This window comes from Vanellus vanellus (genome assembly GCF_965231255.1).
Source record: "Vanellus vanellus genome assembly, chromosome: 9".
NCBI classification, from domain to species: Eukaryota; Metazoa; Chordata; class Aves; order Charadriiformes; family Charadriidae; genus Vanellus; species Vanellus vanellus.
The window spans coordinates 5,219,249-5,233,474 of record NC_138914.1 but is presented as its reverse complement, the minus strand read 5'-3'; the positions used below and the strand labels follow the sequence as shown (position 1 = coordinate 5,233,474).

General features: G+C 47.9%; 1 protein-coding gene across 1 annotated transcript in view; it reads left to right on the top strand.

Moving 5' to 3' along the window:
• FRMD4B (FERM domain containing 4B) overlaps positions 1–14,226 on the top strand; it is a gene marked incomplete at its 5' end in the record, with an annotated part of 65,255 nt that overhangs the window by 19,572 nt on the left and 31,457 nt on the right. The window contains 2 exons of the mRNA XM_082487693.1: positions 144–200; positions 1,210–1,232. Coding sequence (XP_082343819.1) covers positions 144–200; positions 1,210–1,232 — 80 coding nt within the window. The remainder of the gene's footprint in view (positions 1–143; positions 201–1,209; positions 1,233–14,226) is intronic.

Sequence of the window (14,226 nt, the reverse complement as noted above, 5' to 3'; positions counted from 1 at the left end):
CAGTGTCACAGAGCGTGTGTGTGTGTGTGTGTATGCTCAGGAAAGGGGGTCGCTGCCAAGGGGACGCGGGGAGGGGACTCCCGCTGGAAGTCCCTTCGCTGGAGCTGAGCGCACCCTTCATGTTCTGCTCTTTCCCTGCGCAGGGGCAGATTGAAGTGGAAAGCGAGACCGTCTTCAAGTTGGCAGCCCTGATTTTGCAGGTAAGCGGCTCTTCCTCCTGCGGTTCGGTCAGTTTTCTGCTACCGGTAACTTGGACTTGTTGGAGCTCAGCTGCCCACTGCCTTTCTGGGTGGTTTTTTTTTTTTTTTTTTTTTTTTCCTCCCCCTCTATAAAGACAAAACCACGCAGCATTGTCTGTAGTCTCCGCAGTTGGGGTGGAGGGCTGAAAAAGTTGGGAGCTGGCTTTTTTTCCCCTTATAGGCAAGTGAGAGAAATGGCTATTTGAGGAATTTTAAACTGAAAGAGGGAAAAACTCATCATGGGAGTCCTTGGCAAGTTTCTGTCCAATTTATCGCTTATTCTAATTTAAATATGTTCTGGACATCTGAGGAGAAAAGTGTATTATACTGTAGCCAAAGTTGCTATATTATGCCAGAGTATCTTTCAGAGCATATGTTTTTGATACCTCCGTTATGTTGAAATAGATTAAGTCAGTCTTTCCTCTTCTTAATCGAGGTTTGTTCTACTCGGACTTAAACTCTGGTTATTCACCGCTTCCCACGAAATACAGCTCTACCTTTGGAATGTTGGGGGTCTTTCCCAGTGACAGTTTCTCAGTGACAAAATGCCACAGCAGAGCTGCAGTGGCTTGATCTGCCTGAACTGTTGTTTTCATCTCGAGTGAGCACAATTCCTCTCAACTGCTGACCTGTTTGTAAAGCCGACCTTTAGCTGGATGTGGTCGGCCAGAGAGAATTGTATTTCGCTTCTCGTACAGTAAAAGCGACATTTGATTTGCAATGTGAAATTCATCCCCCTTTTGGAAGCGGTTTTATTTATGGTGTAGGTGGATAATCTGCAGCTGGAAGTGTAAAAGGGCCAAGTTCTGTTCTTGAATATATGCAGGCAGCCTCCGGGCTTTGCACGGAGTGGCGCTGGGGTCAGGATCTGGCCACAGCGCGGTGGGAGTGGGGAAGGGAACAATGCTGGGAAAATCGAGGGCTTTTGAAGAGATCATGTTTTAATTCTGTCACTGTTTTTCAATTGTAGGAAGCTAAAGGGGACTATTCCAGGTAATAACATTTTCCTTTCTAATACTAGTGTGCTTGATGGATGTGTTTTTCTGAGTTGGCATTGTACTGCAAACAATCAAAAATGGGGGTAAAGTCCAGCCGTGAGCAGTGGCTGAAGAAAGTGATATGTGCTGCTGGGCTGGATAAAATCTGAGTCTTTGAGGGGTGAGTAATACCTTTTGTGAGCAGGCTCTGAATCAAAACAGTTTGGTTTGGGTTTTTTTGTTTGGTTTTTTTTTTTTTTTTTTCAAGCCATCCTGCTTTCCTCCCCTCCCCAAATGCGTGTGCCGAAGTGGGACGGAGGGAAAGCTCCCACTCTTTCCTACCAGAAAGCCTGTGCTTTGCGTTGTGGCTGGTGTCCATCTGGGTGAGCCTGCCCGTACAGTGACAGCACGTTTGGAGAGACACGGAGCCCGTCAGCTGCCCGTGCTGATGATCAATGAGCCGCTTTCTTCTGCAGCTGCCCCATGGGGCTTCCCCCTCCCCGCGCTTGACCCGACAGTTGTGTGTTGTAGCTGCTGTGCGACCCGGTTGCTGGGCTTTAGCTGTCTGAAACCGCATCATCAGACTGGTCTCACCCTTGGAAATCACTTTTCACATGCACTGCTTATGATAACTGCCCACGGGGAGGAGGTGGGGTCGCACTCGGACCTGTTAGAGCCAGGGGAAAAGACCTTCAATTAGAAACAGCTCACTAAGCAAATAGAAATTCAGGAGGTTGGCTTTGGCCACGTTAATATTTTACTGCTTGCTGAGTTTCCATATGGGGAGAGAGGTGTGTTTACGCTTTAGCTACAACGGCTTTCAAGAGCCCTGCTTTGAAAATGCTCCGTAAAGAGCTGTCTGCTCAAACGCAGGGAGCAAGTCCCGTCTGACTGCCAAAGCCTGCCGCAGTGACAGACTCCGCTTTTCCTTCAGCGCGCGCTTGTCAAGTGAGTGCCGGTGCTGCTGCCCCTTCTTCCCCAAGTGCTGGTCCCTCTCCGCTGAAGGACACGCTCAGTGAAGTCCACCACAACCTCCTCCTTCTTGTTGGCGTGCTCTCACCCCTGCAGGGAGGAAAAGATGTCCTTGTGACCAGGATCAGCTGGATGGGCTGGCTGTACAGACAATTTCTGTTCCTAGTCGCGCTGTAGACCTGCTTTGCGACCCGCAGTGTATTGCTTATAGCCCCAGTGTGCTGCGGTTTTTCTCTAGAAAGACGGCTCGTCTCGCCTGATCTCACAGGGACACCCTAAGCTTAACTCAGTTTAGGCACAGATAACCAGAGAACCGCCGTTCACTTGACAAGAAGTAACTTGTTAAGCAACTGTGGCACGTGATCTCAATTCTCCAGCAAAAGGGTTAAGGTTAAAAACTACCTTTGTGGTGAAAGCCTCCCTTATGTGGTTTAAACTTAACACCGACTCCTTATCATTTGCCATAAATAGGTTTATAAGTATTGCTTCACACGCCCGAGAACTGAGTCTGTGGTTATTTTCCGTGCCTCCGCGGACACGTTGCAAGGAGCGGATCGCCCGTGGTTACCTTCAGCAGTATTTAAAGAAAATTGGAGGGAAGAATACTGTGCTACAAGACTGATTTTTTCCAAGTGTAGCTCTTCCCCTGACAGTTGCATGAAAATAGCTGCTGCAATTGTTTCCTCTGTTAAACAAAACATATGTTATGCCTTCGTGGCAAATGAGCGCGACCAGCTGTCCCGGGGCAGTGAAGTGAAGGAATTTCATTTTACATGTCACAAGTGGTCGTTCGGACCACCGCTGATAAAGCGCCAGCTTAATTACCAGGGTATCTTAAAGATACCACGGGACGGGTGTCCCCTGCCAAACTCGCCGGTGACACAAGGAATACATCCTTGCAGCGGTGCCTCTGTTTGCGTTTGGCGTGTTCCATGTTCGCTGTGGTTTGGCAATTCCCCTTTGAATCACTTTCTGGAATGTGGCTCTTGCACCATTTCTGCTTACGTGAGAACACACAGGTTAAATTTTTATTTTATTTTTTTTTTTTTAGATAGGATTAGTGCTGAATGAATGCGGGTAAATACAGGAATTGCCTGAAGTCCTAGGGATTAGCTTTCTGGGAGTGAAAAATGGGCCAGTCCAGACAACGCTGGGGATCTCTGCCTGGCTGATTTTTCACACATCCCGGAGGGAGCTTTTCCGTGGGGACGCGTCCCGCGGTGGGGTCACTGTGCGGCATTCCCGCTGACTTCAGCTGAGAACGGGCAGATCAGTACCAGGGTCCGAATGCTTCAGATTCTCCTGCAGCTCTGCAGTAACCCCTTTCCTAACCCGCTCCTCAAATTCTCAGATAACGTCTTGATGGCAGAGAGCAGCAGTCTCCCGAGAAACTCCCTCCCCTACCCCCGTGCTGAGTGGGTGAGCGCATTCTTTTGAAATCTGTTTATTTTCAGCGAGCAAACCTGACGTGTGGGCGCTTGGAGAAAGTAAAAACTTTTGATTTCTCCACCACAAAGGTCACTCTGGAGAGACTTTGCAGTCTGGTAGCACTGACAGCGTGAAAATATCGGTGTCTTTGGGGTTTGGCCCTTGCAGGTGGTTTGCAATAGGACCGTGGGCTCCTGGGCTGGGCTGTTAGGAGAAGGGTATGCGCCTTATCATTTGGAGAGACACTTTATGTAAGATAAACCACCCAAGCCCCACTTTGAGAGGACCCTGGCTTTTAAGACTTCTTGATAAAACTTAAGTACATGCTTCAAAATTGCACCCACAGCATGTCCATTGCATATGTGCCTGTTTTGGACACCTCTGGTTTCTCAAAGGCAGTCTAAAATGACTGTGGGCAGCAGGAGGAATGATTAACGAAGCTGACAGCGGACCGCGATCGGCGTAGCTCACCGCACACCCAGTTCCTTTTCCTGTTTACCCAACTGGTGATCCCAGCCAAGATAATTACCCGCTGTGTGTGATGGGAGAGCATGTCACGGGGATGCTCGGTGAGCCGTTCCTCTCCCCCTTCCGCGGGACGGTGTCGGGGCTGCCGCGGGCAGAGAGGTCCCTCCCCAGAGTCTCGCAGCTGCCGCGTTCCCAGCAAGTCCGAGATGCTGCGGATCCCTGGCCCTCTGCCTTCCTGTGCAACGACCGGGCATGTTTTTGCTCGAGAGGAGGGATGTAACGCTTCGCGTTCACTTTTCACGACTCATCTATGGCTTCCAGTTGACTGCTTCTCTGTTTAAACTGAATTTCCATCTGTATTTCTCCAGCTCCTGTAATAAGAACCCAAAGCAAGGGGTTAGTCAGTAATAGTAGTTTTGAAACTCTACATTAGTTAATTGTACTCCTCCGCTCTCGTATTTGCGAACGAAACAGAAAAAGCTGCAAGCCTGTTTCTACAAAATCTTGGGTTTTTAAATTCTATGCAAGGGTTTTAAAAAGAGAATTTGATTCTAGTTGCAGCTTCTGGCATGGTTCAGTTTTGGGGTGGAAAAACGTCCATGTTCTATTTATTTTAGAAATTTTATTTACATTTTAAAGAAAGCTAATGTCTTGGCAGGCAAGCAAAATAAGAGAGCAGTCTGGTAATTATTCATCATGTAAATATGCAACATATAAAGTCTTGTCTCCTTGGGAAATAAATGATTAAGCTGTATTTAGTTTACAGATTAAGCATCTGCCCTCAAAAATGCTGTACAATAGTACGTAGTATTATTTTTCTTTGTAGCTTGATGAAAGGGACAGTTTATAACCGAGATGTCCTAGATGCTGTCCTTCTACCATTAGAAAAACATTTATTAAGATCAGATTAGCTGCAGGGACTGTATAAGGAAAGTAACTTTTTAAAAAAGTTTTATTTTCTGACTGATAATCTTGGATCACATTTTCCCCAGTAACGTTTCCAGGACTGAAACCCGGCTGTGCTCCCTGAAACTTAATTAAATTGCTGGAGGAGGGCTTCCATTTTCTTTAAATAGCTGACGCATTCGATTTTGATTCTGGCCTGTGGGCTGCAAAGATAACTCCCGACTGGTATAACATAACACAGACAAAATAATGAATTCCTGATAGCTGACATGTGCGAGGCACCGGGGTTTATCATTACATGGGTGATAAACCCAGTTTGTAAAAGGAAAAGGTTTGTGTGAAAGATACTCCTGCGAACTGCGGCTATGGAGTAGTTGGTTCAGAAACTCCTGAATTTGAAAACTTTACTGAGGGGAAAAAATGAAATGCTCGGCCTAGGTGCAGAAAAGTGGTATTAACAAGTTGCTCCTAATTAAGAGTGAGCGCTCACTATGAGGTTTTTGGGTAGTGTTTGCTTGGGAAGGCGACTCTTTCTAGACAAACTGGAAAATCTCTTTGTAGAAAAGAATGTGGAAACGATAACGCGGGCAGTGCTAGAAATTAGCTGCTGGAAAGAAGTTAATAATTGTCTGATAGCGAAGCACCTGTTCACTGCGCCGCTTACCCCAAGGTTAAGGTAGCGTCAGAAACAGGACACACCTGAGGTTTGTTAGAGGCAGCTCGTCCAGCCTGTTTTTGCAAATCTCCCCAGGTTCGTATGACCAAATCTCCAGGTGTGGCCATGTGCAGGACTGGGGTCGGAGCAGCAACGCAGATTTGGACCAAATCTCCCAGTTGTTCCTACTCCCCTCTCCCAGGCGTGCATCCTGGAGAGGACTCGGGGGGCTCAAGGTGGGTCCGTGTGGCATGAATGGAGCCCACCACAGGTGTGCCAGGCACTCACAGGCGCTCGGGCTGTGGGGCCCGGCTAGAGCTGGCCTAAAGAAAGCCCTGAAATGGGTACGGCATGGGTGTCAGGTCTCCAGCACAAACCTCGTTGCTCCACAGACCTGCTCGTCTCAGGCTGTGCTGATGGGGAAGGAGACCTGTTGTGAACCGTTCACTGGAAGCTCTCTTTGAAGGCCATTGGGATTGTGGATGGGTTACGAGGGGACACCTGCGCTGGTCTCACGTGGCTGCCAAAGACCTGAGCACAGTCTGGATGCTTCTTTCAGCCCCTTAGGGTTTCCTTCCATGCATACGGGTGGGTGACGCAACAAAGCTGGTGGATCACCGTGGGATTCACTCTCAAGGCATCCATCTGGTGCCTGCCATAGGCAGCACCGTGGTTTGGGGGTTGATTTTTCTTTTTGCATGGAAGTGCACCCTTTAAATGCCCGTGCGCTGATATTTGCGGAGGCTTTCTCAGGCGTGACCCGCTGCTCCCCGCGGGCTGGGGCTGCCTCGCTGGAAATCAGTGCTCAGCACTGGCCCTGCAGTTGCGCTCCTTGCGCTCCACGGCTCCTTGTTTGCCGAGTTGAGTCATTGTGTATTTTTGCCTTTCGGCTGCGACTCTGCACACTTTTTCTTTAAATACCTCGCTAGGCACTTGTTCGTGAACCATTAACTCTGTCTCGCTCAAAACCAGCTGTGTGCTTTCCTGAGCTCGCTCTTCTGCGGTAACTCATTTAAAACAAGGCGAGCAAAGATGTGTTAACTTAGAGCCTGTTTGCTGAGGGGGTTGATTGTTTCTTTCACTTTATTTTGGAACATCTAATGAACCGAGGTAGGTAATCAGCAAGTTTAGGGAAAATCACGTTTGATCTGTATTTCGTACAATGACAGTGATTCCCCTACTTGACAGGTATTGGATACCCACTTTCCCAAAGAGCTCTCTGCTTAAGTGAATCTTGTACCTTCTTCAGAGAAAAGCTGGTTGAAAAACAGTAATTTTTCTATAGCAGTGTGCAAGCCTTGCTTTTCTTGATGAGTCACTGCAGTTTGGTTTTGGGGTCCTACACCCCGGCGTACCATGAGGAACGGGTAGCGGAGGGGAGCGGGCAGGGAGATGCTGAGGTCCATCTCTCGGAGCACTTCAGCAGCAGTTCTGAGATGAAAATGTTGTTGTCTCCTGGTGTTTTATTTTTCAATAAAAAGTGGAAATTCAATGTGTAAACTACGTGCAATTAAAAAAAAAATGTAGCTAAGACCCTAATTTTCTGCTAGACTCTTAACAGCAAGATGTTTTTTTTTCTACTAGTGCTACTTCTGGATTCATACAGTTCAGGGCAGACCAAAGCGTACCATAGCCTCTGCAATGATGTAACTTTAATGTTTTTTTACAATTTTCTATTTTAAAGCATTTCTGTAAGGTCTCCCAAGGAATTGGTGTGGTATGCTTATTATGCAGCAGGTGAATTAAGCTGAATTAGGTGGAAGCACTATGGGTGAAGTGAACAAAGAATTACATGGAGAGAAGAAAAGAGGATGTTTTGAGTAATTTAATAATCTGATCTCATGGGATTTACTACTTGCATATGGCAGTGTACTTTCAATATTTACATATAATTATGGCAGTTTGGTAAGGAACAGTATCACAGTAAAGTGTCCCTTTATTTTCTTTCTTTTATTTTTTTCCTTTTCTTTTCCTTTAAGGCACTTTTAACTTAGTAACTACAGTGGGTACAACCCAGCCATCTAGGGATGTGTGCTCTGCATTGAAAGCAGATGAGAGATGAAGCAAGCGTGGTGCTTTTTTCAAACTTTTTCAAATTCATCATCCCCAGAAGTTGTCCCCCACGCAGGGGACAAGTCAAACATGTCGCTGCCGCAGCTATTAGGCTTGGAGCAGCATCATGGTGAAGCTCTATGGCCTTAGGTGAAAGATGCATGCCCTCCTCCTTATCCCTAGAAATTCCCTGAAGTACAGGTTCAGCATTAAAGGACGCTGACTTTTCCTGTTGTAAAATTAGATTTCATGGCTTTTGCATTATGATGTACTCGTTCACCTCCCTTTTGTTGCACATCTGGAAAACTTCCTCAGGCCTACAGAGAGTTTCTCCAGCCTTGCACCATCAGCTGCGAGCAGGAGTTTGGCCTCTGATCTGACTCCGAACAACATCCTCGCTTTAAAAAAAGCAAGAAAAAAAAGATATCTTCTGCTTTTTCCTCCCTGTGATGGTTGGGGTGTGTCACGTGGGGTGTGTTTTGTGCTTTGAGGAAATGGAAGGACAGCTTTTCAGCCTCAGCTTTTTTGCTTTTGCGGGTTTGTCAGGCCTTTATCGTTACTTGGATACTTTATTTTTCTTGTGGTTCCACGTATCTCTGTATCAGCACGCAGGGCTGTGATGATAAGCTTTAAAATTTGCTGTTGCACTCAGACATGCTAAAACCCCACGACTAATATGGCTAATCTGACTTTTGTGTGAACAGGAAGAAAGCGTGAATGTTAGGAATAACAGTCTGTTGTTGCGGGGAAGGGTTTGGGATCCTTCAGGCGTTGTGTCAACTGTGAACAGTCCTCTTTTGCTCTGCAGTAAATCCCCAGGTAAAGCGGAGCCGCTCTGCTTCCCGGCTGGGCTGACAGAAGCGCGGCCGACGCGTGCTGCGGCTATGGCTGAGCTGAGATGTTCTCCAAATGTGGCTGTGTCGCGCCAGATCCGTGGGACCCGGAGCCATCAGCAGTGATAGGTGTGGTGTTCAAGGACCAAAGGGTTTTATCTTCGGGATATTCCTATTTCACATCAAGAGCTGCAAAAGAAGAACCGAGAACTTAGGGCGGGTTCAGGTCGTAGTTTTGCTCCTGCCGCGGAGAACTGCTTCCTCGGCTCCCCGTTCCTCGTCTGCAAAGTGGAAATGGTTCCCCATCCACCACGGTGGCTCTGGGAGCAGCTCACGCTCTTGTTTGTCTGGTCCCCATGTCCCTTGATAGGGAGGTGCGTGCATATAGCTGCTGAGAGAAATGTTGCTTTGTCTGTGCTGCTCTTGGTCCATCTTCCAAAAGCCGAGGAGTAGGGTCACCAAACCCCCGTGAGATCAGTGGGTTCTGCTGCCGCTCTTTCAGAGGGTCAGGCAGGGCTGGGGAAGCAGAGAAATTAGACTAAAAAGAGCAGGGCTGGTGTTGGAGGTCAGGCCTGGAGGTCTAAAGCTGTGGCCCAGCTGTGCGTGGGGAAGGGTTGCCCGGCCCCAGCCACGCTCTGTGTTTGGCGCAGGTCCCTCTCGAGCTGTGAAATCAAAGCTGCTGTTGCGGCCCAGCGAGGGAATCCACAGCACGGCCACAGCGTAGATGTACAACAAGCCGGGCGTTGAAAAAGCCTTCTGCACTGCTTATGGTGTTCCTTTTCACGTTACCGGCTTTGCAAGGCTCTTAGAAATGCTCCTTCAAATACCTTTCTGAGCAGGCGGTTCCTATCCGGTATTCGAGCGGCAGACTTTGCAGCCCTGCCGCGGGCGAAGCTCCCCGCTGGCCGGGGGTGAAGGCTCGGCTCTGGCTGTCCTGAGCCAACGGGAGCCCCTTGTTCATGGCCTTTCCGGATCCTGGTCTTCCTTCAATAGAAAAATAACTTTCCTGAGTGTGCCAGTAGACCATAAACTGAGGCTGGGAAATGATGGGAAACGTCTGGCGTTTGTCACAAAAGAGGATTTGTCAGAGAGCACATTTCAGAATCCCACTGCCAAGATCCCGCTGCTCTGACATACTCGAAAGCTGCTAAATCCATCGGCTCTCCCCGTACCTTCCCCACTCTGTCTTCTTGCCCCCCCCCCCCCCCCCCCCCCGCTTTTTTCTCTTGCACTTTTAACCCCGCTCATTATTCTTTTTCCCCTCCGTTGCCTTGCTGCTTCCCCCTCACACCTGTTTCTTGTGGTACCTTGAAAGGCAGACCAACCTCCACGGGAGCGCGGAGTTGCCACGCTCTGCCCTGCCATTTATTTTGAAACAAAACCAAAAGCCTACAGAAGAGGCACCTGTTGCTGAAGCGGTCCGGCTGCAGTGTGATGGTCCGTGTTGCCAGCTCTCATCTCTGAACGTATGGAACGGAGCGCTTTGGAGACCTTGGTGATGCTACCCTAAGCCTGGTCGCTTTAAAAGGTCACCTTAGGACCAGGCTGAGGTGTGGGCAGCAACGCGGGATCTTCTTGTACCGTTATAGCATTGCTTGTGGTCGCATAGCAAAGGAACTCAGTGGTTATTCTCAAGAAATCGGACCGTTACTGACATCATCTGAGTAGCCTGACCAGCCTGCTGAAAACATAGACTGTCAGCTTTTAAGCATCTAATTGTGTGCCGTTTCTATTTGTTTTGCCAGCTCTAAATATCTTGAACAGAGTAAGAAGAAAAATCCCAATGGAAAGGTTTTGAAGCATCTTCATGATGCAGGGTAATATTGTATCGTCCTTTAGCCGCGAAGCTCGACGTTTCTTTGTAGCTCATCTATAATTCTCAGAAGTGTCTGCTGGTTTTCAGGTGTCCATGAAATAACTTTCAGGTTAACTTTAGGGGTTGGTCAATATTTTTTAGAAACAAGGCCACTCTAAATTCTACCTGTGGTGTGCCTAAAATCAATTTCAAGAATTAACCGAATGTAAAATAACGATATTCAGAAAGACCCAGGAGTTGATTTATTCCAATGATCACAGAGCAACACAAGAGTAAGTATTTCTGTCAGGTCAAGAGGCTTTGAGAACAGAGGAAAATCACTATACAACGCGCTTTCCCTGGTGATAAATTCCTACCTTATAAAATGTTATCAACACGATTCAGCAGAAGCACACACCTGCCATCGCTTTAGTCAGTTAAAAGTTGTCTGAAGTCCCATCCTTATCAAGTTGTTAATATTTACAAAGATGATGTGGGCTGATAAGCTTTTATGTTGTAGTCCAATATATTGCTTTTGCTGCTCTGGGTGTGTCTATCGCTCTTCACGTTTTATGCTAATCTCATTAACCACATTTTATTACATCTGAGCTCTTACCTGCGCTAGCAACAGGCGTAAGTTGTTTTTGACAGTGGGCGCAGGGAAAACCCTGGGCAGCCATTGACAAATGGCCCTAATTAGCACAGTTCTGTAAATCTTTGCCCAGCAGGGAGTGTCATATCTCTTGATTACAAGCTGTGAAGATGCATTTTGTGGGAGCATAAATATGTAAGTCTCTAATTTTCAGTAACGCGCTTTAGGCAGAGCGTGCCACGATAGTCTGGCTTGGTTCCTTCCCAGATTTCTGGTGGGGTTTTAGGAAGATGCCTAAAATTTCACTGTATCATCAGTGGGTTGTGGGAAGCACATGGGATCGGTCCTGGTTTGCTGCTGGAGATAGTAAGTTTGGATGGGGCAACTCCTATTCATAGTATGGTACGTGGTTAAATATTGCTGTTGGTTATTTTAGAGACAAGCTGCTCTTCCATCTCCACCGAGCTGGCACTGATGAGCAGAGCATGCTGCTGGGACAGCATCTTGCCCAGCGTTTGTTCACGTTGGGACAGAAAATTAAATATGGACAATAGCAAGAATGCAAGCTGAAGTTTGCCATGAGGAGGGTCCAATGCAGATTTTCATTTACATTGCCCAGATCAAGTTCTGCTCAATACCTGCCAGAGTGAAAACTCCAATTTTTAGAGGGTGGAATGGGAAGGAAAGGGTCCATCTGCTGATTTTCTTTAATTCTTCTCCATAGTGGGGAAAAAGACTTCAGATGAGGGTTTCCTACATTTTTCCTCCTGGGGAATAAACAAACCTCATGCCAAAAACATTCAGTCTCATTGACTCTGGGCAGTTTAAGTTTATGTATTGAAATTATGCCAAGAACCACCAGCCAAGAAGCCCACTCCACAGCAGAGGTCAGATTAAATGCGAGTGGGCCTCTCCGTCCTGACAGCCGAGTGCTCCTCCTGCCCTGATGAGAACCGACCACGGACACACCAGATACAACACTGGTGCATTCGGTTGGTAGATAGCATGGACGGTTGGACATCTGGAGCGGGGGCTGTCTGCCCTGTGATTTCGGTATCACCTTGTGATCGCTGTGAAACTAAACAGGAACAGGTAATAATTCAAACCGTCGCTCCTGCTATCTGGAGTTGTCACCTCTGGGGAACGGCTGGGTCTCGGAGGGCTTGGGAAAATGATCCTGAAGGTCAAGGGGAGACGTGCTTGGGCTCCTCGGTGCAGATGAAGTGATAATGAACTCTGTGGAAGGAGGGGGAGAACCATTTGAGGCTTTTATTATCCCTGAAGCCGTGAATCATCCCAAATGCTAATCCTCGGGCGCGCAGTCAGCAGATCTGGGCTGCTGCGTGCCAGCCTGCGCTGTCTGAAGGCATCCTGCGTGCAAGGAGCTGTGCCCTGTTTCTCCCAGGTCTTTTACGTTTTTCTAGGACTGTTTCACGCTTTATCTTACAATTATGCAGGAAAAAAAAAATCCTTATGTGGCTTCTCAGGGACTTTCAGGCCTTGTAAATCTATTTTGATGGACTCCCTCCAGCTGCAGATAGACAGGACGGTGTGTCTGAACCTCAGGGTATGAGTTTGGGTCCCTTCAGGAAGGCAAGGATGGGTTTATAGGTTGGCAGAAGAACAGAGAAGGTCCAGATCTGCTGTAAGTCTCTGGACTCTGCCTGCTAACAAACTGCACCAGGGCCTGTGGCTCTGGGTCAGTGCTGGAGGAACATACGGATATGACTGCAGCCGTTTGGTGACTATATGTCCCAGCTTAGAGCCCACACCTTGTTGGGGAGGTGGGTGTGCTGGCTGGCTGGTGCTCGGTTTAGATTCAGTGGTGGACATTTCCATATCGATGAGCTGCTACTCATCACTCAAGCTTAACTAGCACCTGCGTTTTGGCATGTGATGGGGATAAAGTAAGTAGCTACTCAACCAGGTCCAAATGGAAGGCGAGTAGCCCGGCTGGAGGCCACAAATTGTGCAAAAGGTGGCACTTCAGAGCATGGTAGGACACAGCTGCTAGGATTCGTGGCATTTCTGCAGAATCTCAGTGACGGAGAGGCTACTGGCCCCATAATGGGTCCTCTCCGCCTGGCTGTGGTGGTGACAGCTGGTGGGGGGTCACCTGTCCCCCTGCTCGGCTGCCTCTGCCGGAGCTCAGCTCTCGCCTCTCGGCTTCAGCCTCGTTAGTGCTTCAGCCCTGGCTTGGGCGTTTTGTTGTTTGCTGGCAACGAGGTTTCTAAACAGGGGCTCAGAGCCCAGCCATTAAACCTCTGATTATGAATATTGCGGGTTGAGGATCTATATTTAGAGAAACAGTCCTTTTGTTTGGTAAAATTGAGCTTTTTTTTTTTTTTTTTTTGTTATTGCTTCCTTCCAAAACCTCTCTGACTTCACTGCATTTCCCTGCCAACCCTGACTGCTACATCAGCCATTGCAGTTATGAGTCAGGCTTAAAAATAGGAGGAAAACTTTATTTTAATAATCAATTATCCTGTGAGTCTATGACTTAAGTTGGAAAGAGACATCAGGAGGTTGTCTGGTCGAACCTCCTGCTCCAAGAACATCAGCTGTGAGATCAGGCCAAGTTGCTCAGGGCTTGATTTTTTTGGTTTGGGTTTTTGGTTTGGTTTTTTTATTTTATTTTATTTTGTGCTTTGGTTTCTGAGGCCTCAGGAGGGGGTGCTCTGTCTGCATTTTCACGTATCCCCACAAACCCCCAGTAATCTACCTTTTCACTGCAAGCTGAGATGTCCTACAGCCTTTTGATCCCATCAAAACGGGCTTTTAAGGGGCTGAATAAAACCCCTTCAGCTTTTGTGAGCGTTGGCTGTATTTGAGTGTTGAGAGGAGAGATCCTGATTTTTCTACCCAGATGTCCCCATTTGTGGCACTTGGGTGCTGGCCAGCTTGCAAAGAGAAGTGCATATTCCTGGCAGAAGAGCTCCGGCCCGGCAAAGCTCAGCAACAACAGCTCCTCAGCGCTAATTGACCCCCTTCTTGGCAACTTCATCAAAGACGCTGAAGAATAAATAGGCTGTTGATTGAACTGTTTCCTCGTCCTCAGAGGTGGTCCCTCTTAGTCAGGGTTTGAAGCGCATTGTCAGGGCTGGGGAAGAAGCTTGCAGAGCGATTAGCCCGCGCTCGCCCGAGGAACAAAAAGCTTTAATTTACTGCACTTTCCATGTGACATCTGCCGCGTGAGATGGAAACACGGTAGGGGTTTGCTGCCTCCTCCACCTGCAGAGGTTGAGCCGCGGTGCCCACGGAGCAGATTTCTCCACTCTACTGATGCGCGGGGTGCTGATTTTGAAGGAA